At 44.1% G+C, this 25,994-nt stretch overlaps 3 protein-coding genes across 9 annotated transcripts in view; 2 read left to right on the top strand and 1 right to left on the bottom strand.

The window, feature by feature from the left end:
• Nucleotides 1-1,125: 1,125 nt before the first annotated feature.
• ERP29 (endoplasmic reticulum protein 29) lies at nucleotides 1,126-10,911 on the bottom strand. Of its 2 annotated transcripts, XM_063647104.1 has the most exons (3): nucleotides 10,541-10,911; nucleotides 4,209-4,347; nucleotides 1,126-1,966 (listed from the first exon to the last, which is right to left on the bottom strand). In XM_063647104.1, the coding sequence occupies exons 1-3, from the start codon at nucleotides 10,682-10,684 to the stop codon at nucleotides 1,464-1,466; spliced, it is 786 nt and encodes a 261-aa protein (XP_063503174.1). In that variant the 5' UTR covers nucleotides 10,685-10,911; the 3' UTR covers nucleotides 1,126-1,463. The 2 variants fall into 2 exon arrangements, with proteins under 2 accessions (XP_063503174.1, XP_063503175.1); XM_063647105.1 differs by lacking the exon at nucleotides 4,209-4,347 and having other exon boundaries at nucleotides 10,541-10,825.
• Nucleotides 10,912-10,975: 64 nt separating this feature from the next.
• TMEM116 (transmembrane protein 116) overlaps nucleotides 10,976-25,994 on the top strand; it is an 85,592-nt gene continuing 70,573 nt past the window's right edge. For 2 of the 6 annotated variants that reach the window (XM_063647103.1, XM_054442168.2), the window contains exons 1-2: nucleotides 10,976-11,153; nucleotides 18,912-18,958. Coding sequence is in view for 4 of the 6 variants with exons in the window: in XM_054442164.2 (XP_054298139.1) it covers nucleotides 18,213-18,260; nucleotides 18,912-18,958; nucleotides 20,339-20,402 (159 nt within the window). In the remaining 2 variants the exon portion in view is untranslated. Of the gene's footprint in view, nucleotides 11,154-18,185; nucleotides 18,261-18,535; nucleotides 18,608-18,911; nucleotides 18,959-20,338; nucleotides 20,403-25,994 lie in introns of those variants that run through there. The other 4 variants (XM_054442165.2, XM_054442164.2, XM_063647102.1 and 1 more) reach the window with 4 other exon arrangements.
• LOC129009363 (immediate early response 3-interacting protein 1-like) lies at nucleotides 22,853-23,683 on the top strand. The gene has a single exon (XM_054442173.2). The coding sequence runs from the start codon at nucleotides 23,193-23,195 to the stop codon at nucleotides 23,457-23,459; it is 267 nt and encodes an 88-aa protein (XP_054298148.2). The 5' UTR covers nucleotides 22,853-23,192; the 3' UTR covers nucleotides 23,460-23,683.

The following is a 25,994-nucleotide window of genomic DNA, read 5'->3' as shown; positions in this document are numbered from 1 at the left end:
ATCCAGTGCCATGCCCATGGAGGTACTGTCACCTTCCTGCTTCTTACAATTGAAAATCAAAATCAGTCTTCATTCAGGGACTCTGGATGCATTTAATATTAGAGTCCTTTCCCTATCTGCCATTTGTCGTCTCATTCTAATTTCCATAAAACAGTGAATACTTTGCTCTTTGGAAGTGATCCCATTTACACGGAACACACTAGAACAGCCAGAGCAAATTTACCAGTTAGAAGTATCCAAAAAGATCTTCCAAAAGTTTCAGTGAGAACTGAAGTAAAAATGTAGAAATTATTGTAGTAAATATTATATTCTTTCATTATATGTAGAGTACATAAGCTGTCAGCAGGTGGATGTTTAGGTTTAAACACTTTTTACCTACTTGGTTTGAATTGTTAGCCTAAACTACCACAATTTTTTGTCCCATCCAATTCAACATATGGAATTTCCTCTATTTTTTGTTTGCAGGAACTAAATATATACCAACCTGGATAAAATGGAGGAAAATAATTCAAGGTCTTATTTGCCAACTCCATTTTTTGTGTGGGTGCAATTAGACATATTTCAGGAGCTGTGGTCTCATGACATTTTCAGATGGTAAGTAGGGCTGTCATGAAGCTCACTTTTGCGGATAACTGCTTCTGAGTCTGAAGAAAAGATGTGAATGTTGGCACAAGTGCTCTTTATTCTGCTTTCTGGAAGTTAGTATTTATTTAGTGATAGACAGTGATTTAGATGGAAAATATTTTTTAATTTTCAAATTGGACTGTATCATTTAGCTGTGTAAATCCAAGTCACAGAATATATCAGTAAAACTAAGAATTTGCTATGTGTACCTCACAAAGCATGGAAAATAATTACACCATGGTCCATCAATGTTGGTTCAATATATTCATCAATACTGCTATTGAGTTTTAAGGACTGGAAAATAGACAAACTTTACCATTGAGAGTCAATCCATGTCAGTCTGAATATCACTGGAAAATAACAAAGGTATGCCAGTTTCCACAGTGTTACGAGGATAGTTTGTTACCCTGGGAAAGTGGAGTCCATACCAGCTTAGATTCAAAGAGGAAAGCAGGTCATAGACAAAAGTATAATTTGAAAAGACAACAGAATGGCTTCAGGTCCACTTAACCAAAACACTGAAACTTTAATTGAATGAGAATTATACCTGTCAAAGACCTGGGCAGTACACTCCTCTCTCCTCTCTATAGCACTCATTCCTTCTGAGGTGTCATTTCACCAGCCACCTGAGTAAGTGCTCCAGCTATTCCCAGACCAGCTAGAGACATCCCAAGCATGGTCACATCAGCATCAATGTCCAGGCATACTCAGGGCTCAGAATCGTGGGTTAGTACCACTTTTCCCACTACCCCCTTATATTCCACAAGGGACTCACAGCCAGCAGGTTAACTCTCCCCTCCCTACCCCCACCAAACCCTGGAAAGCCACAGGCAGCCTTTTTACAGCTCCTCTTTCTCGGCCCCCTTCTTCTGGAAGGCAGTCAGGATGTTTAAGCTCTTCTGGAGCTCCTCCTTCTTCCCGTCACTCATCTTGTTCTTCTCAATTAGCCTGGCGATCCGTGTCATCTCTGATGCTGGGAAGTCCTCCCCTTGGTCTAAGATCTTCCCCATGATCTTCAGGTATTGCTCGGCCCACTTCTTCTGAGTCTCCTTCACACTTGAGAGGTTATCTTGCCCCTGCTTCAAGAGGGCCTGGCGGGCCTCCACACCAGAGGCCCTGATGAACTCCCCAGCCAGGGCGTCATATACAGGCAGGCAACCAGGCATACCTAGGTAGACCCCTTGCCCCTTCAGCCAGCGCTGGATGGCTCCAACCTTAACTGCCCCAGTGTATGGGACTGGGTTCTCAAAGTCCCCATCCCGGAAGAGGTAGAAGACTGGGTAGCTCTCTTTGTCCAGCTTGTATTTCTCACTCAGCTCCATGTTCAGCTTGTCACCATAATCTGTGAGCAGAAACGAGACACAAAAAGCAAGACCATAAGGAAATCAGAGCAGAAAATTGCTATGGGACCTAGCTGAACTGAGGGAAAGAAGAATTTTCTTGGCCGTGTAATGGTTCAAAGTGAGGAGCAACCACACAGACCTGGGTTTGAATTCCTCCTCTGCTACTTCCTAGCCATGCAGCACTAGGCAAATCATTTAAACTCTCTGAACTGTTCTTCATCTGAAAAAATGGAGATTCTTCTGAATATTTATTATATGCCCACTATGTGTCAGATGCTGTTCTAGGTGCTGGGGGTCTAGTTGTGATTCAGAGTATTAAGCTCGGCCGGGTGCGGTGGCTCATGCCTGTAATCTCAGCACTTTGAGAGGCCGAGGCGGGCAGATCACGAGGTCAGGAGTTCAAGACCAGCCTGGCCAACACAGTGAAACCGCCGTCTCTGCTAAAAATACAAAAAAATTAGCAGGGCATGGTGGCGCGTGCCTGTAGTCCCAGCTACTGAGGCAGGAGAATCGCCTGAACCCAGGAGGTGGAGGTTGCTGTGATCCGAGATCCCACCACTGCACTCCAGCTTGGGCAACAGAGTGAGACTTCGTCTCAAAAAAAAAAAAAAAAAAAAAAAGACTATTAAGCTCATATCTTCTAAGGAAGAGAAGAGACATAACAAACACATAAACACAGGTGATGAATGCCACAGGGAAAACAAAACAGCATGATGTGACAAAGTGGGTAAGAAAGCCCACTTCAGGTGGTCATGGAAGGCCTCCCTGTGAAGGTGACATCAGCTAAAGGACCTGAATATCCTGGAGCAAGCCACGTGAAGATTTGGGAAGAGTGTCTCAGGCAGAAAGAACTGCAAGTGCAAAAGCTCTGAGGCAGGACTAAGCTCAGGAAATTTCAGGATTACAAAGACCAGTCTGGCTGGAGCTGGGTGAGAAAGGGGAGCATGTGGTAGGGAAGGAACACAGTCCCTGCCACATGGGGGCTGTTGGGAGGACCGGATGAGGGAATATGTGCGTGATACTTGGCAGGGTTATATGCTTAATATGTGGTAGCTGCTGTTAGTATCTGCAACATCCTTCCTAACGGGCAGTAGCAGCCCCAAGGACTGATGCTGTGACAACTGGTTCTTACACTTTGCCAAGAAACGGCTAAGACCAGCTACTAGTAGTGGTAGTACTGGATGCCTAGGGTTCCAAACCTAGTTCTGCCACTTAACAATTCCACAATCTTGAGCAAGTTACTCTAAGCATCCATTTCTTCATTTGAAAAAATGGAGGTAATAGTACCACATGGGACTTCCTTCACAGAGCTCTTGCAAAGATGAAACACATGTAAAACACTCAGCACAGGGGCCTGGCACACAGTAAACATCTGATAAATGTTAACTATTATTATTATTCTAATAAAAGCACCAAGGGAGTTACCTGAAGTTGAGACAAATCTGACTGACTGTCCTGGAGAGGTGTGCCAGCTATCTCTACCCAGGACCAGACGCTCTACTAAGTTCCCAGCTTACTACGGAATGGAGGCATCCAAGCTGGGAGGGAAGTGAAATAAGTAAGCCTCTGCCTGGGACTAAACACTTAGGTGGAGCTCTGGATGAACCACTCCATCACCCACAGTCCTTTAATCTCTGAGCTTCAGTTTTTTTTTTTCCTGAAGTATAACATGGAGATAATACCTCTTGCTTCTCAGGCAGAGTTCAAGTGAAGATTTCAAATGCAATGGGGGTGCAGATCTTTACCCTGTCGGCCACTAAATGCTGGTGACTATTAAAGCTGTCGCTGTGGTTGGGAGGTGCCCTTGGATTAGTGGTGGCATCAGTGCATTTGAGCTAAAGCCAAAACCCAACAGTTTTGGTACAGAAGCTGAAATGAAGACAGAAGAACTGACTATGCTGTCCCCTAGGGGACATAACACCCCCTCTGCCCAGTGTTCCTTGCAAGGAGAGCTCAAAGTTCTCACAGTTTAATGGCAGAGAGGGTTGGAATGTGAAGGAAGAGGGGTTCCCTTCCCTTCAGGCACCTGCATGGCTGAGCTGAGATTCCATGGTCCCAGAATCTGCTCAGGTTAAGCCTACCATGGGCACCAGATTCCTTTAGAGGCCATGAACCTGTTTATTTACACTCCTTGAGAGTGGCTTAGAAGGAAAGATGCTGGGTATTCCTGTTTCAAGTAGGGAAACGATTTCTAGCCTCCTCCCTCTCTGCCCTCCCCAGCCGTCCTGGACTTGTCCATACCTGAGATCCCCACCTCTGCCACCAAGAGATCATCGCTGGAAGCCGAGTTTTCAGCAAGACGCTTGAACTCATCCTGCTTCTCACCGTAGGGGTACTGGGTGTCGAACTTCACCAAGACGAACTTGCTTTTGGGAATGACCTGAGGGCGTATAGAGCTGAGCAAGTGGGTGTTCCAGGGACTTTTGGGGCTAATTCCCCTTCCCAAGGGGCCCCTGTTTAAGAAATAGAGTGGAAACAAGCCCACAAGGGAGGCAAGCTCTCACAAACTAATATTTATTCATTCACCCATTGACTCATTTAACAATTTAGTGAGTGCCAGCAACATGCAGGGCACCCCATTAGTACCTGTTCACACTAATCGAAGATATACACAACCCTGTCCAGAATAAACAAGGCTGCAGACATACTAAGGCCTTCTCCTGCAGGGTTCCTTTCAGTTAGGTGAAGGAGACCCTTTGCATACTACATCAGCCCCTGTCATGCTCATCATCCCAGGAGGCCTTTCTCAGTAAACCCTGAACAAGAAATCTGACAAAAATAAACAAAACTACCTACAAAGGAGTTGGCATCATGGAGGATGCTTTGGCTAGATAGGCCAGAGTTTGAACCCAGCAATTTCAGGGCAGATAAGTTAGTGAGAGGCCAGGCTTGGGACAATGTCTTCTGCCTAGACTACACTTCCCTCTGGCTAGATCTCTGGGTTTTAAACCGTCAGGGCCGAGACTTTTAATTGCAGTAAAATTCATATAATATTTGCCATTGTAACCATTTAAAAGTGTACATTCTGCGTGATTCAGTGCATTAAGCATGTGCAACCATAGAGGTTACTATCTAGTGCCAGAACATTTTCATCATCCCAAAAGGAAACCCCATACTCATTACGCAGTCACTCCCCAGTCTTCCTCCTCCCAGCCCCAACAACCACTAATCTATTTTCTGTCTCTGTAGATTTGTCTATTCTGATGGAAATGTACAATATGTGCCCTTTTGTGTCTGGCTTTTTTCACTTAGCATGTTTTCAAGGTTTGTCCATGTTGTACCATGTATTGGTACATTGTTACTTTTTATGGCCAAATAAATATTATACTGTAAGATAGACCACATTTTGTTTATTTACTCATCAGCTGAATGTTTGGGTTGTTTCCACCTTTTGGCTACTTTCAATAGTGCGGCTATGAACATTCACATAACACGTTTTGTTTGAACACCTGTATTCCATTCTTTTGGGTATATATACAAGTGGAACTGTGGCGGTCATATGCTAAGTCTACATTTAACTTACTGAAGAAGCCAAGGACTTCTTTTGATGGTTTCTCCCAATGCACAAGTTTTATCTAACAAGCCACCTTAGGGTAACACTGCCTTCCTCACTTTCATCAACTTTTTGTTTTCCTAATCCAAGTGATCCCTATCATCAAGTTTTTTCATCACAGGCAATCACTGTAAATAATCATGTCAAGGCTGAGCATGGTGGCTCACACCTGTAATCTCAACACTTTGCGGGGCTGAAGTGGGAGGATCACATGAGGCCAGAAGTTCAAGACCAGCCTGGGCAATATAGCTGGCTTAAAAAAAATAATGATTAACCAGGCATGGTGGCACACACCTGTATTCCCAGCTAAACTACTCAGGAGGCTGAGGTGGAAAATCACTTGTGCCTAGGAGTTAGAGGTTACAGTGAGCTATGATTGCACCACTGCAATCCAACCTGTGTAACACAGTGAGACCCCATCTCTCTCTCTCTCTAAAAAGAAAAAAAAATTATGTCAAGCTTACATAATTCTGGCTGAAGGCAAAGATACAATGTTCTGGGCTGGGCACAGTGGTTCACGCCTGTAATCCCAGCACTTTGGGAGGCTGAGGCGGGTGGATCACCTGAGGTCAGGAGTTGGAGACCAGCCTGGCCATGTGGTGAAACCCTATCTCTACTAAAAATACAAAAATTAGCTGGGCGTGGTGGCGGGCGCCTGTAATCCCATCTACTCGGGAGGCTGAGGCAGGAGAATTGCTTGAACCTGAGAGGCGGAGGTTGCAGTGAGCCAAGATCGCACCATTGCACTCCAGCCTGGGCAAAAAGAGTGAAACTCCATCTCAAAAAAAAAAAAAAAAAAAAAAGATACAATGTTCTTGTTAGTCTTTGTCCTTTATGGTGTACTGATGTCCTCTTGGTTTTTAAAAATATTTAACACTGTTTAGGGACACAAAGGAGGGAGGAGAAGACACCAGAACAGGTCATCTTTAAATGCCAAAAAGCCTGAGCTCTGGCGGCCTAAAAGCAGGAAAGACTTAAAATACAAATGAGATCACATCCCTCTGGCCCAACTGGCCTTATTTCAGTTCAGCACATGAAACTTATTCCCACTCAGAGCTTTTTCATTTGCTCTCTGCTGGCTGGAATGTCCTTTCCCCAGTTCTTTTCATGGTTATCTCTTTATCATTCAAGGCTCATTTCAAATGTCCCCTGCTACTGGGGACTCCTCCAATCAGACCATCTAATTTGGCTTCATTTTCATCATACCCTGGTATCATTACCCTGCTGTATTTTCTTCAGTGCATTACTCACTCTCTGAAATCCTTATTTACTTGTTTTCCATCCTCTCCACTAGAATATACATTTATGAGAATAAGGACTTTGTCTGACCTGTTTTCTGCTGTATCCCTAGTGTCCAACAGTGCCTGGAATGTGACAGATGTTCTGAAAATATCTGATGAATGAACAATACTCTGACAGGCTTTGTAGCAGATGCTACATGTTGGGGAGGGGGAGAATGTTTAAAAAGCAAAACACGGGATATCTACTTTCAAGGGCCTGCACTTGTATTATGGAATAATATTAATAATTATATAGTGGTCTAACATTAAAATAGAATTCAGAGATCTCCACCTTTTACTTTCACCATTCTTAGTTTCAAGGGTAAGGCAGAATGGTTTTGAATGGCAAACATTTGCATAAAGAATTTTCTCTTGTTATCTTAGTTTGTTATTTTTTATTTTTTATTTTTTTTGAGGTGGAGTCTCGCTCTGTCGCCCAGGCTGGAGGGCAGTGGTGCCATCTCAGCCCTCTGCAAACTCCGCCTCCCGTGTTCACGCCATTCTCCTGCCTCAGCCTCCCAAGTAGCTGGGACTACAGGCGCCCGCCACCATGCCCGGCTAATTTTTTTGTATTTTTAGTAGAGACAGGGTTTCACCGTGTTAGCCAGGATGGCCTTGATCTCCTGACCTTGTGATCCACCTGCCTCAGCCTCCCGAAGTGGTCTGTTATCTCTTAATGATAGCTTTAGAAGTCTATTTTCCTCATCTACTTCCTACCAGCCCTTGGTGTCCAATGGGTTAGTGGAAATCAGCTCTACCATTACCTATAATCAGGCAACTCACTTCTTTAAAGTACAGGTAAGTTCATTATTCATTCATTCGTTCATTGAGTAAAAAGTTACTAAAGGCCTACCATGTGCCAGGCACCATACTAAGTGAACATAGCAGGGAACAAAATGGCATCTCTTAGCTCATGAAGCTAATATTCTAGTGATGGTGAAGGGAAAGAAACAACAACAAAAAAGATATTGGAAATCACTGAGAGGCAAAGCATGGAACAAGGCTGCCAGACAAAACACTAGTACATTTCCTTTTGGTTCAGTGATAATGGAAGAGAAGATTTGAAAAGAGACTGGAGAAAACGTGTGTTCATTCATGCAACAAAATAGTTATTGTGCACCTTCTATGAGACAGGTAATCTGCTATGCAGTGCAGACGATCAGGAACAAAATAGACAAGGAGCTTCTTCATGAGCACATAATATTCCAGTGAGAGAGAAAGATGGCAAAATAGATTTTTAAAAAATCAGTGATGAGTGCTGTACGGAGAAATAAAACAGATTAATGTGACTGGCACTTTAGACCAGGGGGGAAGATAAATCAAGGAAGAACTCTAAGGAGGAAACACTTAACCTAAGCCTGAATGATGAGAAGTAACTAACTAGCCTTTCAAAGTTTGGGCAAAGAATATTCCAGTCACAAGGAACAACTAGTGCAACACATCCCTAACGCAGTAAAGAGCAAGGAATATTCAAAAGACAGGAGGAGAATGGTTGGGAGATGAGAGGGAAGCCAGGAGTCAGGTCATATAGGACTTAGGCTACTGTGTGGAGACTCAAGAGTGGAAGCAGGGAGACCAGAGAAGATCCTGGATCTTCACACAACCTGGATCCCAGAGAAGAGGCTATTGTAATGTTGACCTAGACTAGGGTGGTAATAGGAGAAAACACTGTTAGCTTTATGGCGCAAAGTTTCCCTTTGGGTCACACTTGTTCTGTAATATTATCTGATTCCCATGGAGCAGGGTGGGGTAGGGGTGTCAATTTGCCAGTAAAGGCCCCCAAAGCATACAGTGCTGTAGGGTGTGTCTGAGGGTGCCTGACAACCAATCAGCCACACCTACATCATTTTTTTTTTTGAGACAGAGTTTTGCTCTTGTTGCCCAGGCTGGAGTGCCATGGCATGATGACGGCTTACTGCAACCTCCACCTCCCAAGTTCAAGCAATTCTCCTGCCTCAGCCTCTCGAGTAGCTGGGATTACAGGCGACCGCCACCACACCCAGCTAATTTTTGTATTTTTAGTAGAGACAGGGTTTCACCATGTTGGCCAGGCTGGTCTCCAATTCCTGACCTCAGGTGATCCACCCGCCTCAGCCTCTCAAAGTGCCGGGATTACAAGCATGAGCCACCGCACCTGGCCCACACTTTTTTTTTTTTTGACGGAGTATTTACTCTGTCGCCCAGGCTGGAGTGCAGTGGCGTGATCTTGGCTCACCGCAACCTCCGCCTCCTGGGTTCAAGCAATTCTCCTGTCTCAGCCTCCCGAGGAGCTGGACTACAGGTGTCTACCACCACGCCCAGCTAATTTTTGTATTTTTAGTAGGGATGGGGTTTCACGTTGTTGGTCAGGCTGGTCTCAAACTCCTGACCTCAGGTGATCTACCCGCCTCGGCCTCCCAAAGTGCTGGGATTACAGGCGTGAGCCACTACGCCCGGCCTACACTTTTAAATTCTTGAAACTTTGTCTTGAATGAGCTGCAAGTGCCAAATCCACGACAGGAAACGCTTGAAAACAGGAGACTTCAACCACTGGAGACAACTACTTCTTGGTTTCACTTCCCCACAATGAGTACAAAACCTGAAAATGAAATGACTGGCTCTCTCGCAACACTAAGCTTGCCCATCTCCTAGAGGAAGTTAAAAGCTGCTCGTGGGTGAAGACAGGTGCAAGAGGAGGGGACTAGGACTGCGGTGTTGCATTCAGCCAGCATTTCCAACCGTCCATTTACCCAGGCCAGGATCCCTAATTCTGCAAAAATGGAAGGGGGGAAGGGTGGAGGTAGTGGCAAATTCTTCCATGCCTTGACCCAATTTTATTTATTTTGTTGCCAAACCCAAGATGTTTCCTATAACAGCTATCCCCAACCTTTTTGGCACCAAGGACTGGTTTCATGGAAGACAACTTTTCCACGGGGGTGGGGGGGTTGGGTGGTTTCGACATGAACCTGTTTCGCCTCAGATCATCAGGCATTAGATTCTGATAAGAAGCACACAACCTGGATCCCTCACATGCGCAGTTCACAATAAAGGTCGTGCTCCTATGAGAATGTAATGCCGCAGCTGATGTAACAGGAGGCGGAGCTCAGGCTGTAGTGCTCGCTCGCCGGCCGCTCACCTCCTGCTGTGCCGCCCGGTTTCTAACAGGCCACCGACGGGCCTGGTGGTTGGGGACCCCTGCTTTACAGGGTGGCTGAAGTGAAGCTTATTCTTCACGCTTGCACTATTCAAGATGTATGATATCTGATCATTGTTTGCATACCGCAAAGCAGGCTGCAATCCACCCCTGGGAAGAGGGGCGCGGACATGCAGGCTAACGCGCCTGCATTTCCCCCCGCCAACCACTCCCAGCTTCCACAGCCGGGAGCCCGGTGGCGTCGACCTCGCACCGCCCTCCGGTTCTCCCACTTGGGACTCGAGGGTTGGATCTCGCCAGGCACCGCCCTCTCCCCACAGATGAAGGGAAGGGGCACCCAGTTCCCTCGGCTGCATCTTTGCAAGGGAGGATGCAAGTATAAATGCTGCAAAAGCAAGGGTGCGCTGGGGCCCTGAAGCGTGCATGCCCGGTGGTCATAACATTCCCGCGCTCAGCGTCCACTAGGCCTGTAGGACGCCGGGAAGCCCTGGGACCGTTGCTACAGACCACCTTCCATCAGCTCCCGGAATCCAGCGTCTCCCCACAGGCGCGCGCTCTTCCGGGCGCCCCGGCGGCACCTGCGCGCGACGTCCCCCGCCCCTGTTACCTTGTAGAAAGTGACCGTATCCAGGGGAAGGGCGCCCTTGGTGTGCAGGCCACTGCCGCCATGCGGAGCGGAGAGGAGCAGGAAGCCCAGGAGAAGCGGAAGCAGCGGGGAGAGAGACGCGGCGCGGGGTACAGCGGCAGCCATATCGCCGGGTTCCGGCACAGGGAGGTAGGTAAGCGGTAGTTGAGAACGCCCCGAGTCAGCGGTCACGTGACTGGGATGGGGGGCGGACTCACGCGCGCTCACGTGGACACCCCTGGAGGCTCCCGTCTGTCTAGGGTGAGAGGGTGGGGCCACGTGAGGGGCGGGGGCGAGGGCGGGGAAGTTGCTGCGCACGCGTACTCGGCGAAGCTCGCGTAGGGCCTGGGTAAAAGGGCGGGGCCACGTTGGGGGCGGGAAAATGGGCTGCTGCGCGCGCGCACTCGGGGAGTCTCCCGGCGGGTCCGCCCAGTTCCGTTCCTGCTCCGCTTGAGGAGAAGCGCGAAGCGCGCGTGGGGACGCTACAGCAATTACTTTGCTGTCCTTCCTCTCCTTCGAAGATGACAAGGCCTACCATCCTTTTTTCCTGCCTTTGGGCCGTCAGGCAGTTGGTTGGGACACGCTCCAACCCCCGGTCAGTCTATTAGTCAAGTTCAGCCTTATTCTCAGTCAGGCTCCGTCACCGCCCTGACCCAGGCGGGCAGTGGCTCCGCGGCTTCCCTGAGCTTCTTGGCCAGGCTTGGCGGTCAGTGTGGCAGGCAGGGCCCTCTTAGGCCCGATCTGAGGTGAGCGCCTCCCCTGGGAGACGCCAGGCTCCTGGGATCCGCCCAGCCAAGGCCCACCCTCCAGGAACCGCAGACGCAATTCTAATCATTCTGTTCCGCAGGTAGTCACTCGGTCCCTGGCTTGTGCCAGACCCTGGCTTTGCCTGCGGGGCTACGGAATAAGCAGAAACAAGACAGTTCTGTGCAGAAGGCACGCACTTCGTTGGGGGAGGAGGCGGCATAGAAATAATGATCTAAACAGTGTAGTGTAATTGCTGTAAAATATTATTCCGGCTGGGCGCGTTGACTCACGCCTGTAATCCCAGCACTTTGGGAGGCCGAGGCAGGTGGATTACCTGAGGTCAGGAGTTCGAGACCAGCCTGGCCAACATGGTGAAACCCCGTCTCTACTAAAAATACAAAAATCAGGCGAGTGTGGTGGCGCGTGCCTGTAATCCTAGCTACTCAGGAGGCTGAGGCAGGAGAATTGCATGAACCCAGGAGGCAGAAGTTGGGGTGAGCCGAGATTGCGCCATTGCACTTCAGCCTAGGTGACAGAGCGAGACTCGGTCTCAAAAAAAAAAAGAAAAGAAAAAAAAAGACTGTGTTTGCTTATTGTAAAGAGACAGAGATTCAGCCGTCCCTGCTCAGGAGCATCAGAGGAAGTTGTAGATAGGAGGTGACTTTTGAGCTGGACCTTGAAATAAGAGGGGGCGTGCATGAGGCAAAGAGAAACAGGGCATTTCTAACAATGGGAAAATTATGCACAGGCATGTTGGGGAACTGGTTGAGATGAATCTGTGTAAAGGCGAACTGGCGCAGCAGCAGCTGCCGCTCTTTTTTATTTTGATTGATTATTACTGAGTTTCCATGGGGCGGATTCGAAAGGGTCTCACCAAGCTAAAGGGTTTGGAGTCACCAGAAGTTTTAACTAGGAGAGTGAGGTTAGATTTGTGTGTAGAAACAGCACCCAGGTCAGCCTGGGCAACGTAATGAAACCTCTTCTCTACAATAAGTAGAAAAATTAGCCATGTGTGGTAGTGCATGCCTGTGGTCCCAGGTATTTGGGAGGCTGAGGCAGCAGGATCACTTGGACCTGAGAGGTTGAGGCTGCAGTCAGCCCTGATTGCTGCCACTGCACTCCAGTCTGGGCAACAGAGCAAGACTCTGTCTCAAAACAAAAACAACATTGCTCAGGAGTGAAGGGAATGGATTGGAATTGAGAAGACTGGACTAAAGCCAATTAATGGGGTATGGCAATAGTCCAGTTGAAAGAGGTTAAGGTCATGCAGTAGGACATAATAGGGCTGAAAAAGTATGGATGGAATTGACAAACTTTTAAAGGGTAGAATTCACAAGATTTGATGAACAAATGCATGTAAGAGTAAGAGAACATATACAATGCATTGTAAGGGACTTATTGCTATAATTAACCATTGTATGTATCCAAAATGTATGTGTATAAATAGTCATCAGTGATAACAGGATCCAATCATGGACAACCAGTTTGATTGGATATAAATTTTGAAAGAAAGTGTGTGTGTGTTTGTGTATGTGTATGTGTGTATGTGTCTGGGGAAGTTAAGAAAAATTTTGAGTTTGCCCTATTGATGGCAGCCAGCTGCAGCAGGGAGGCGTGACTGGGGCTGCACACTCCATGGAGCCTGTGGGATCCCCGCCCCTTCTGAGTTGCGGCAGGAGCCCCTGGTGCCATTGTGGCTGCCCTCCCAGGTGCAGGACCTGGGCATCTCTGCAGCCTGCGCCCTTAGGGTACCAGCAAGACACCCTACTGCAATTCCTGCGGGCTCAGGAGTGTCTGCTCCCACCGCCTGGACTCTCTCTGCTCCCGGGGCCTGCTCCAATCTCAGAGCGGGCTTGGGGCCAAGAATGGCAATGGGAGGCAGATTGATTCTTGGGTAGAAGTGGGTGAGTCCCCAGTAAGACCCCACCTTCAGGTCAGGGAGGGCCTGAAGACTGGGGTCCAGGCTGCCAATCCTACAGACTGGAGTAGGGACTCGTGGTGCATCTTCTGGCCTGCCCATGGACCAATCGGCATGTACTTCCTCCCCCTGGAGGTCCATAAAAGCCCTGGGCTCAGCCAGAGCAGGGCAGAGGACTGCCAGAGGACCAAGAGGGCAGAGACCTATGGGTCAAAAAGCCTAAGAGAGGAGCTACCCTCTCTGCTCATAGTTGGAGATGATGGAACAACCAGTTGCAGAAAGGACCTACCCTCCCTGCTGACAGCTGCAGAGACAACCTGCGGACAGAGAAGAGCCACCCTCTCCAGGGCCTCCTCTCTTCTGAGAGCTGCAGACATCAGGACGATCAGTTGCAGAGTGGAGCCATCCTCTCCAGGGCCTCCTCTCTACTGAGAACTGAATACCTGTTGGATGACCTGCCTACAGAGAGGAACTACCCACTGCAGGTCTCCTCTGAGCTGTTGTAACACTCAATAAAGCTCATCTTTGTCTTGTTCACCCTTCATTGTCCACGTACCTCATTCTTGCTGGATGCAGGACAAGAACTCGGGCAAAGGCACTGTGGCCACAGAGGTTTCCGGCCAGAAAATGGACACCCCAAAGATCCCGCAACACTATGAGCTACAAGACAAGTGATAGAAATTAGAAGAGGGGAAAACTATGAACTGAGGTGATGAAACAAGGCTTTATGTAATTGGTGGAAATAGAGTTAAGCCTTGGAAGAAAGAACATTTTAGACAGAGAACAAGTGGAAAAGGAGCAGATATGGGAATGAACATGATGCTTTGGGAGAATGACTGGCTTGGTTGGAGGGAGTTCTCCAAACAGGAGATAGTAAAACAGTTTTAAGCCCAGGTAGGAGGGAATCTTGAAGTCAAACTAAGAATTTTCTGTTCTGTAGTCTATATGGAGCTATTAAGAGTTTTAAAATTTCTTTATAAAACATTTAAACTTCTAAAATTATTCACTTCTCAGTATAAATAACTTTGGTTATACTTAGTAGAATTGATCAGCAGTGACTTTCTAGTCATGGTTAGTTTAGAAGTAGGTTTTTTTTTTTTTTATTTTTTAATGTTTTTTGAGACAGAGTCACTTGGTCACTCAGGCTTGAGTTCAGAGGCCTGATCTCAGCTCACTGCAACCTCCACCTCCTGGGTTCAAGTGATTTTCCTACCTCAGCCTCCTGAGTAGCTGAGATTACTGACGTCTGCCACCACACCTGGCTAATTTTTTTTTTTTTTTTGTATTTTTTGTATTTTTAGTAGAGATGGGGTTTTACCATGTTGGCCAGGCTCATCTTGAACTGACCTCAAATGATCCACCTGCCTCGGCCTCCCAAAGTGCTGGGATTACAGGTGTGACCCACTGCACCCAGCCTTTTTTTTTTTTTTTTAAGTAAACCCATGCTGATTTAGCAGTTACTTTTTTTTTTTCCTAATTGTTTGCAAACACATCTTTTAGACAAGTCATTCTAGAATCTTATTTGGGATCAATACTAAGATCCTTGACATATGGTTTGGTTGCAGATTTCACATCTTTTTGTCTTTAATTTAGTTATCACCAGGTTTCTAGCAAGTTTCCGATTTTTACATGAACTCTCAAATTTTTCTCAAATGGTTTATTGGGTTAACTGGCAAGTTTTATCAAAATTCTGGAGTGTAATTTGTTCAGGCCAGGAGTGGTGGATTTATTTAGAGTAGTCAGGTGCTCTCTTACAATCTTTATCTTCAGTTCCCTCTTACAATGTTTGTTTTATACTTTATATTCCAAGTATTATCCTTTTTAGTCAGACAGAAACATATCCATTAATCATTACACCATGAATTCTAGCACTGGGCATTTCCTTCCTTGCTTTTGTTCCAAACTTCATTTTATTGGCAATAATTTTACTAAGATACAATTCAAAAGCACTTCATAATTGGTAGCTGTTATTACTAGAAATCTTTTTTCTTTCTTTTTTTTTTTTTTAAATGGAGTTTTGCTCTTGTTGCCCAGGCTGGAGTGCAATGGTGCAATCTTGGCTTACTGCAACCTCCGCCTCTGGGTTCAAGCAATTCTCCTGCCTCAGCCTCCTGAGTAGCTGGCATTACAGGCACCCGCCACCATGCCTGGCTAATTATTTGTATTTAGTAGAGATGGGATTTCACCATGTTGGTTAGGCTGGTCTCGAATTCCTGACCTCAGGTGATCCACCCACCTCAGCCTCCCAAAGTGCTGGGATTACAGGCGTGCTCCACCGTGCCTGGCCCTAGAAATCTTTAAATGTTATTTTTAGAAAACTTTTTGGTTAAATAAAAATATTTTACAAAGGCAAGTGTCTTTCTTGACTTTGAGTAACTTGCTCATGATAGCAATTTTATGAATATGTGTTAACTTCAATTGATATGTAATATATAGTAGCCCAATAAGTTAAGAACTGGGATAGGTTTTGAACTTGCTAAGGAGCTTTTTTTTTTTTTTTTGAGGTGGAGTCTTGCTCTGTCATCCATGCTGGAGTGTGGTGGCATGATCTTGGCTCACTACAACTTCCGCCTCCCAGGTTCAAGCAATTCTCTGTCTCAGCCTCCCGAGTAGCTGGGATTACAGGCGCCCGCCACCATACCCAGCTAATTTTTGTATTTTTAGTAGAGGCGGGGTTTCACCATCTTGGCCAGGCTGGTCTCCAACTCCTGACCTTGTGATCCACCCACCTTGGCCTCCGAAAGTGTTGGGATTACAGGCGTGAGCCACCGCGCCCAGCCTTTTTTTTCTTTTTAACACGGTTTCATTCTGTCACCCAGGCTGGAGCGTGAGTGCAGTGATGCAAACACAGCTCACTGCAGCCTGGACATCTCAGCCTTAAGAGATCCTCCTGCCTCAGCCTGCTGAGTAGTTGGGACCACAGGCATGCAAGGAGCTTTTTGCTAAAAAGAGATAAAGGAAAACTGAAAATAAGTATCACCTACTTCATCATTTGAGCTTGGATTAGCCCTTTTAGAAAAGGAAGATGGCAAGATTATGTTTCCAAAGATACTTCAAAGGGACAAAGTGCTGAATATACAGCAAGCAGGGGATTAATTTTGATGGAAAAACTGAAAAGTAAATCCCCAAATGTTGGTAGATGGTATAGATGTTTTAGAAGAGAACGCCAAAGAGAAAAGTTATTCATTGATTATCCTAACAAGAACAGCAGACTAATCTGGCATGGCTGTTCTCTGAGCAACATGAGATTTGTTCTTGACTGAAACAACAGTCCTTTGTCTAAAAGCATTTTCTTATCACTTGGTGAAACTGTCAGTAGTCTCCTCACCTTTATTAGGTAAGATGTATGAGTAGAGGCCTTAAAATACTTCCTAAGATGTTATGCTGGGGATTTCTGATCTAGAAATTTCCTGGTATTTTTATTTATTTGTTTACCTAACAATTTAAGCAAAGTGATTAGAACTTAACCTCTATTTAACAATGTCTGGTCTTCCACTATAGACTACAATCTGTTTGTTTGGTTGGTTTGGTTTCTGTTTTGTTTTATTTTTATTTATTTATTTATTTTGAGATGGAGTCTCACTCTGTCATCCAGGCTGGAGTGCAGTGTCATGATCTCGGCTCATTGCAACCTCCGCCTCCTGGGTTCAAGTGATTCTCATGCGTCAGCCTCCTGAGTAGCTGAGATTACAGGCGCATGCCACCCCGCCTGGCTTATATTTGTATTTTTAGTAGAGAAGGGTTTTGCCATGTTGGCCAGGCTGGTCTCAAATTCCTGACCTCAAGTGATCCACCCGACTTGGCCTCCCAAAGTGCTGGGATTACAGGCGTGGGCCAGCACACCTGGCCGTGTTTTATTTTGTTTTAGAAATGGTGTTTCGCTATGCTGCCCAGGTTGGAGTGCAATGGCTATTCACAGGAACAGTCATAGCACACTGCAGCCTCAAACTCCTGGCCTCAAGAGACCCTTCTGCCTCCACCTCCCAAGTAGCCAGGACCACAGATGCATGACATTGCATCTGGCTGGTTTTTGTTTTGTTTTGTTTTGGATTGTAATTTTAACCTGATATGAATAAATTAGTCATGTATTTAAATTACTCTAGCCACGCAAGTGATTTAATTTGTTATCAATACGGATTTGTAGACTATATGAAATTATGGCTAGATGAAAGATAAATTACATAAATGAATGGTCTTCTTTCTGCTCTCTTTTCTCCTCCAGTCTTTGTCCAAATTTTATCAGTTCTTCCAAATCCTCTTTGAATGCTACTCTGTGTAGGTATATTCTTGCTGTGTGCAGATCATTTGAATTTTTGGTATTCAGGCCATTTTTCCTACTATATTATAAACTGTCAGAAGGCTGGGTCTATATCTTATTTCTTTTTATATCTTCCATAACACACTGTTTTGCACAAAGTTGATATTTAAGCATCAGTGTATTAATGAATAATGTAATTTATGACAAACATTAATAACCACCTCAGCTTTTCACTAGTATTACTAAAATTTTATCAACTGAGTGAATATGCAATCTCTCTTTTCCATCACAGGCTTCTGTCTCTAAACAAGGGCAAATTTTAGGGAGACCTCCTTTCTATCCCATTTATTTCTCCCCCCACCCCTTTTTTTAGTTCTATTTCTCTGTTGCAGCTCTATTTATCTTTTCACTATGACTCATTCTTTTTTTCTCAATCCTGCCCGTTCTGTATCTGTCTGCTTTTTATTACTCCTGCCTCTTGCTCCTTTTAATTCCTAATGCCACTTACAACTTTGTTTCCCTGTCACCTGGTCTTTCTGTTTTTGTTCTTTCTGCTTGGCTTTCTCCTCCACTTGTCACTACCTCTCTCCTTGCCCTCAAGGTACAGAGCAGGATTCAGTATAGGAGGAGCCCAGCTGGGGTAGGGGTGGAGCCACCTGTTCACTGCTTCAGGATTCAGAACCTGACTAGGAAGGATCGGCTGCTCAAGGGTAGCTGGGACTGAAGTCCCTATGACCTTTCCACTAGAGGCTAGCATTCTGGAGGACAGTTGGGACTTGGTAAGGTCAGAAGCTCTCCCTGTCTTCCTTTGTGTTCTCCCTTTCTTCTTTCCTGTTCTGCATTTTTCACTCACAATCTCTCTTCGTACTACTAACTTTTCTTCAGTTTCTCTGTTTTACTAGTCTATCTTTCCTCTTTCTACCTATCAGTGAACTCTAGTATTTGTCCCTTCTGTTACCTATTCTTTCTGCACATCTCTGTATTCTCTCTCAACATTTAACTTTTTCTACCCACTCTCCATTTTGTTCTTCCTTTTATTAGTTTTCTCACCCAGGTTTCTTTTTTCTTAAACTCCTGGCCTCAAGTGATCCTCTTACCTCAGCCTCTCAAAGTGTCGGGATTACAGGTATGAGCCACAGTGCCTGGCTAGCTTCCCTTTTTCATTTAGTCATTTATCAATCCACATCTCTATTTTTTAAAAAATCATACTATTTCCCAGAGAAATAGAAATAAGAGAGGAAAAAAGGAGCACTTTGTCTTTCCAGGGGCCTGTTCAGGCTTTTGACTCATTCTCAGGGTTATAGTATGTTTTGAGATTAAGCTTTGAAGAAAAATTCATGCTGTACAGATAGTTAATAATGAACTTAGAGTTAGGTTGAATATTCGATGTAAAAGGTTTAATTTTATTCTTTTTTCGTTGTTTTACTTAGGTTCTCCCTGCAATACAGTGGATACAATTTGTCATGGCTACTCTGAGGTATGTTTATTTAATCTCATATAACTAAACTAGTATAAGCAAAATTCGTCAGTTCTGTAGTTTTCCACATTTCCCCCTCAGGGATTTGCTTTTACTTTTTAGTTAAAGAGAAATGATATTCTTTATCATGTTGATATTTTCTTACTAATAAAATGACAACATAACAATAACAACAAAAAATTGATTAAAGGATAACATCTGAACATCAGTGGACAACCTGGTCAACAGGATCAATTGCAAAATCAATAGCAAAGTGCTTACTTAAGCAGCACCTATACTAAAAATTGGAATGACATAGAGAAAATTGGCAGGGCTGAGCTCACACCTGTAATCCCAACACTTTGGGAGGCTGAGGTGGGCAGATCGCTTGAGCTCAGGAGTTTGAGACCCTCCTGGGCAACATGGTGAAACCCTGTCCCTACAAAAAAACAAAACAAAACAAACAAAAAAACCTATAAAAATAGCTGGACATGGTGTTATGTGCCTGTAGTTCCAGCTACTCAGGAGGAGCTGTGATTGCGCCACTGCATTCCAGCCTGGTTGACAGAGCAAGACCCTATCTCAAAAAAAAAAAAAAAAAAGATTGGCATGGCCTCTGGATAAGGAGAACGTGCAGATTTGTGAAGCATTCTATATTTGTTTAAAAATATTGGCTGGATATGGTGGCCCATGCCTGTAATCCCAGCATTTTGGGAGGCCAAGGCAGGAGGATGGCCTGAGCCCAGGAGTTTGAGACCAGCCTGGGCAACATAGCGAGACCCTCCTGTCTCTACAAAAAATTTTAAAAAATTAGCTGGGCATGGTAGCAGACGCCTGTAGTTCCAGCTACTCAGGAGGCTAAGGTGGGAGGATCACTTTAGCCCAGGAGTTGGAGGCTGCAGTGAGCTGTGATTGTATGACTGTACTCTAGCCTGGGTGATGGAAGGAGACCCTGTCTCTAAAAAAAAAAAAAAATATATGCAGGGCTGGGCATGGTGACTCACACCTGTAATCTCAGTGCCTGAGAGGCCAAGGTGGGAAGATCGCATGAGGCAGGACTTTGAGACCAGCCTGGGCAACATAGCAAGACCCTGTCTCTACAAAAAATAAAATAATTAGCCAGTTGTGGTGATGCACACCTATAGTCCTAGCTACTCAGGAGGCTAAAACAGGAGGATCACTGGGGCCCAGGAGTTCAAGGTTACGTTGAGCTATAATGACACCACTGCACTCCAGCCTGGCTGACATAGCAAGACCCTGTGTCTAAAAATTTTTTTAATGCAGTTTATTTTATATCAATTATGCCAATAAAACTGTAAAAAAAAGCCCCAAAATTAATAACAAAAACGATGGCACTCCATTGTCCTGCTTTAATGATCAATCATCTTCTAAATCTCTCAGTGTTATAGGTTCAAGTTCACTTATTGCCTATGCTGTATTCCAGAATATACAGAAATCTCTAGAGGTGAGTGATTTCTCTTTGTGTTGGATTTGAACTTTTTAGTGACTTAGTCTCTGAAACAAATAACAGATGTTACCTATAAATGGTGAAATAATTCTATGAATTACTTTAAAATTTGTCATGATGATACGATGAGATATTTTTGGCATGGTCAATAGGGCTCCCTTTTCTTCTAGGTAATTATTTTAGCTATAACTTTGAATTCTGAGAGATTAACTTTTTTTTTTTTTTTTTGAGACGGAGTCTTGCTCTGTCGCCCAGGCTGGAGTGCAGTGGCGCGATCTCGGCTCACTGCAAGCTCCACCTCCCGAGTTCACACCATTCTCCTGCCTCAGCCTCCTGAGTAGCTGGGACTACAAGCACCCGCCACCATGCCCGGCTAATTTTTTGTATTTTTGGTAGAGACAGGGTTTCACCGTGTTAGCCAGGATGGTCTCGATCTCCTGATCTCATGATCTGCCTGCCTTGGCCTCCCAAAGTGCTGGGATTACAGGCATGAGCCACTGCGTCCGGCCCCGAGATTAACGATTAAATGTGGATTTCTTTGGTATGCATTAATTGCTAAGGCTAAGGAAACAGAATGTTGTCTGAATCCAATATTCACTCTAAGCATAGCAGGAGCTTGCCTAGAGGTGAGTTGTCTGATTTTGATACTTTAGTAAAATTGCTACTGGGACTAGGAGATAGTTTAAAAACTTTGCTATATGAAACATACTTACTTTGCTTCTCTGGCCTTCTAGGCAATTGCAATTTTATGGTGAAAACAGAGTAAAAATACATTTAAACTATTCATACCAAAAAGATCAAATTAAAAACCTTCCTGATTAACAGAGTACTAGGGAGAGTGATGTATTTTCTAGCTTAGTAAACAGATTTTAAGAGAAATATAACAACTATTCTCTAACCAGACCAAATAGCACAAAATTAGACAAAGCATAGGTCGGGACATGCATGGGAGAGCTTTTATATGTGGAAAATGCCATTGGATTTTATTGGGCCCACTTTAATAATAAAAATAACTTCTGTATGTTGAACACTTACTATTTTCCAACTACACTGAGTGCTTTACATACTTTATCTCATTGGTCCTCATCAGTCTATAAGAGGGATAGTATTAGGCCCATTTCACAAAAGAGGAAATTGTGATTCAAAGTCAGGAAATAATTTGTTCAAGTTACACGGTAAGTAGAAGAGCAGGGGTTTTTTTCTTTTTTCTTTTTTTTCTGTTTTTTTTTTTTTTGAGATGGAGTCTCACTCTGTCGCCGAGGCTGGAGTGCAGTGGCACGATCTTGGCTCACTACAACGTCTGCCGCCCAGGTTCAAGTGATTCTCCTGCCTCAGCCTCCCAAGTAGCTGGGATTACAGGTGACTGCCACCGTGTCCAGCTAATTTTTTTTTTTTTTTTTGAGACAGAGTTTCGCTCTTGTTGCCCAGACTGGAGTGTGATGGTGCAATCTCGGCTCTTCGCCTCCTGGGTTCAAGCAATTCTCCTGCCTCAGCCAGGGTTTCACCATCTTGGCTTGGTTGATCTTGAACTCCTGATCTCCTGATCCACCTGCCTGGACCTCCTAAAGTGCTGGGATTATAGGTGTGAGCCACCATGCCTGGCCAAGAGCAAGGATTTTTAAAAGTCGATACTCTTAACTATAATTGCTCTCCAAACTAAACAAAATTTTTAATATTTATTATATTCTAGATAAATTTGCTCAGCGCTTTCAATGTATTTTTCATTTAATCCTTAAAAAACTTTGAGATGGATATTATTAGTCTGATATTGCAGACAAGGAAACTGAATCCTGGTAAGGTTAAGGGACTTTCCTAAGTTCTTACAGCTAGTAAGTGTTGGAGCTGGAATTTGAATGCAGCCTTGTCTTGTTCCAGAGCCTCTCCTCCATACGCTTTTAAACCACCAAAATATAATGTCCAATGAAAATGGATTTTGAAGTTTCAGTGGTAGATTGTGACTGTGTAAGTCAAACTGGAAAGTAGAAGTCTTGATTCTGTATTGTCATTGCCTGCCAAAGTAATTTTAAGTCAAATATCTTGTGATTCAGATTTTCCTAATGTTTGTTTCCTTTGCTGGAATTTGAGTTCAGATGTGATTAAGTTAATGAAGTATGACTTACACAATAGAGAGAGCTAAGCTTTATCTCTGAAAGCAGGGTTTCTCAACCTCAGCTTTATTGAGATTTGGGGCTAGATAATTATTTGTAGTCCTGTACATTAGGACGTTTGGCAGCCTTTACCAGCTGGATACTAGTAGTAAACCCTCTGTTATTCAGTTGTGACAACCAAAAATTTCTTCAAACAATGCCAAATGGTCCAGGTGTAGTGGCAGGTGCCTATAGTTCTAGCTACCCAGGAGGCTGAGGTGGGGATTGCTTGAGCACAGGAGTTCAAGGCTGCAGTGAGCTATGATCTTATCACTGCACTCCAGCCTGGGTGACAGAGCAGGACCCCATCTCTTAAAAATAAAAAAATTGCTGAATGTCCCTGTGAGGGTGGGATCGGGGCAAAATTGTTCTTGTTTGAAAACTACTGTCCAAGGTGACTTTCTGGCATAACAGTGGGTTGGGACTTTATAAAGATATAAGGTGTTAAGGTCTAATTTGGCTTAGGACGTGACTCTTTTTCTTATTATTTATAATTAAAACAAAATAGAGATGCTCTTGAGTAGGGCGAGCTCTTGGTTTATTCTGCCCGTGGTTTAAATTTAAGACAAATAGAGAGGAAAGCACCAGCCATGGTGGCACCAAGTCCCTTGTGGCAGCAGAGAGGAATCAGTTGGACCTCATGGGAGCTTGGATGGTCATGGCCTTTACCTTGTACTCACTGCTGCAGGCAGCCCTGCTCTGTGTCAGTGCCATCGCCATGCTGCACGAAGAGAGATTCCTCAAGAGCATTGGCTGGAGAATAGACCAGAGAATTGGTGGATTCGGGGAGGAGCCAGGAATTAAATCTCAGCTAATGAACCGTATTCAAACTGTAACAACTGTGATGAGAATGCCATTGATAATAGTAAACTCAATTGCAATTGTGTTACTTTTATTATTTGGATGAATATCAGGAGAGGAAATGGAGACTCAGAAGAGATGCTAGCAGAAGTTATTATTTAGGTCATTATTGGAATAAAGGCTGAGATGGGAGGATCACTTGAGCCTGGGAGGCTCAGGAAGTAAGTAAGTAAGACTGCAGTAAGCCAAGATCGGGCCACTGCACTCCAGCCTGGGTGACAAAGTGAGACCCTATTTCAAAAAAAAAATCAGATCATGAGAGGCAGTAACTCTCCAGGACTGGAATATTTGCTCACTGTTAATAGTAGCTCATTCTGTGCTGAGATTGTTAAAAGAGTGCATAAGACTGTTGTTTCTGTTTTTAAAGATATTTTTCTATCTCTCATTTCTGAGGGATGAATTTTTTTAAAAAGTTTTGAAGTTCTTTGGGACTTAGCCATGACGTGAATGCTTATCCCTAGATAAAATTTAAAGGATTTTTAAAAAGTAATTGCTATACGTAAAATGATAAATAGGTAATTTGAGTAATTTAATTTTGAACTCCTTGGTTAATTTTGTTTGTATATTGTTTCAGCTATGAATAATTCAAATTTGTAGACACTATTGAGGAGTAATACTCTCTGATATATCAAGGAGAATTGTGTTAGTCACATGATGATTTTGTTTTACTTTTTTAATGCATTTATTATTTTATTAATTGGACTAAATGATGAGACCAGACCAGTGTCTACATATTTTCACTGTTAGAAAAATCTACAAAAGTCTACCCTTTCTACAGTGATGACTTTAAACAAAAAAAAAGCAGCATAAATATTAGCCTGCAAGAGCAGTCCTAAACAATCACAGTTAAACTATACTACACAAGAAGACTGTTGTGAAGCATTTACCTCCCCCAAAACCTTTACAGTTCCATTTCTTGGTGAAGTGGCACACTGTGGGTTGTGATTCTTAATTCTTCATTGTGTTTGTCAATAGGACATTCATGCTGGATAGGTTGTCTTTATTTTTTTATGTCTCAAATCATCTTGTGGGATTGTTTGCTCATCTCATAATACAGTTTTAAGCAGAAAGGTTGAAACAATGTAAATGGTTTTTAAAAAATTATTAGTTACTATATACATATATATATATATATATATATTTTTTTTTTTTTTTTTGAGATGGAGTCTTGCTCTGTAGCCCAAGCTGGAGTGCAGTGGCGCAATCTCAGCTCACTGCAACCTCCATCACCAGGGTCTCGGTTCAAGCAATTCTGGCTCAGCCTCCCGAGTAGCTGGGATTACAGGCATGCGCCACCATGCCCAGCTAATTTTTGTATTTTTAGTAGAAACAGGGTTTCACCATGTTGGTCAAGCTGGTGTTGAACTCCTGACCTCGTGATCCACCCACCTTGGCCTCCCAAAGTGCTGGGATTACAGGCGTGAGCCACCGCGCCCAGCCCAGTTACAATATTTTTAAAGAGCTAGAATGGCCTCTTTGTAAATAGAAGAACATTTGTAAATAAAGTTGAATTTCTAAGTAAAAAAATAAGGACAAATACAAATGTATATATATGTGGGTTTTTTTTTTTTTTAAGAGTTTTTGCTTTCATGTTTAGGACCATATCTTAGGCTTTTTTGGGTTTTCTTTATTACCAGGCACTAGGCTGGTTGTATTTTTCTTAAGAGCATGGCCTATATTATACATTTCTTTGTATTTCCTTCAAAATAATGCCTTGTTATACATAGGAGGGGTAGAATCTTTCTTGATTTCAATAATAGGTACTCAGTTAATTTTTGTTGTATAATTGATTGAACTTTATCTCCTGTTATTAGAATTGAGTGCAAGCAAACCTCACCTCATTTTGTCCTCCTTTGCCCTGCCAAAGACTTCTGATATGTTTTAACATCTCCCTATACATAGGGTCCTTTCCTTTCCCCCTTTCCCCCTTTCCTGCTTTCCCCTTTTCCCTTTCCTGAGAGTCTCGCTTTGTCATTCAGGCTGGAGTGCAATGGTGTGATCTCAGCTCACTGCAACCTCCATCTCCTGGATTCAAGTGATTCTCCTGCCTCAGCCTCCCAAGTAGCTGGGACTACAGGCATATGCCACCATGCCTGGCTAATTTTTTTGTATTTTTAGTAGAGACAGGGTTTCACCACATTGGTCAGGCTGGTCTCGAACTCCTGACCTCAGGTGATCTGCTCGCCTCGGCCTCCCAAAGTGCTGGGGATTACAGGCATGAGCCACTGCGCCCAGCCTCATAGGGCTATTTCTTGAATTAATGATCAGAATGTTATTGCTCACAAAAGCTGCATGGCTGCTTTTCTTCTCCAGGGATTATTTATGTGAAAGTTGATTATACATATTGGATCATTCTTGTCATACTGAACTAAATCGGAGTTGAGAAGCCAAGGGGAACAAGCTCTCAGAGCACATAGCCCCTGCTCCAATAATTAATATTTTCACAAGCCCAGCTACTGAAATAGTCCATTGTAACCCTGAGACCAGTTTGATCTTGTAGTTGCCAAAATGACTTGCCCTGACTCTTAGGACTAGTTTTACATACCACAGTCACTCACTAATCAGAGTTTGCCGATTCCCA

This window comes from Pongo pygmaeus, chromosome 10 (genome assembly GCF_028885625.2).
Source record: "Pongo pygmaeus isolate AG05252 chromosome 10, NHGRI_mPonPyg2-v2.0_pri, whole genome shotgun sequence".
Taxonomy (NCBI): Eukaryota; Metazoa; Chordata; class Mammalia; order Primates; family Hominidae; genus Pongo; species Pongo pygmaeus.
The sequence above is the reverse complement of the archived record's forward strand: the minus strand, read 5'-3'. Positions and strand labels throughout refer to the sequence as shown.

Excerpts from the sequence above, each read along its gene's own strand:
- ERP29 (XM_063647104.1), bottom strand. The coding sequence starts at position 10,684 with ATGGCTGCCGCTGTACCCCGCGCCGCGTCTCTCTCCCCGCTGCTTCCG. Across the intron at positions 4,348-10,540 it reads ATACGGTCACTTTCTACAAG|GTCATTCCCAAAAGCAAGTT; the intron begins GTAACAGGGGCG and ends ATACGCCCTCAG. Across the intron at positions 1,967-4,208 it reads GGCAGAGGTGGGGATCTCAG|ATTATGGTGACAAGCTGAAC; the intron begins GTATGGACAAGT and ends TTCTGCTCACAG.
- LOC129009363 (XM_054442173.2), top strand. The coding sequence starts at position 23,193 with ATGGGAGCTTGGATGGTCATGGCCTTTACCTTGTACTCACTGCTGCAG.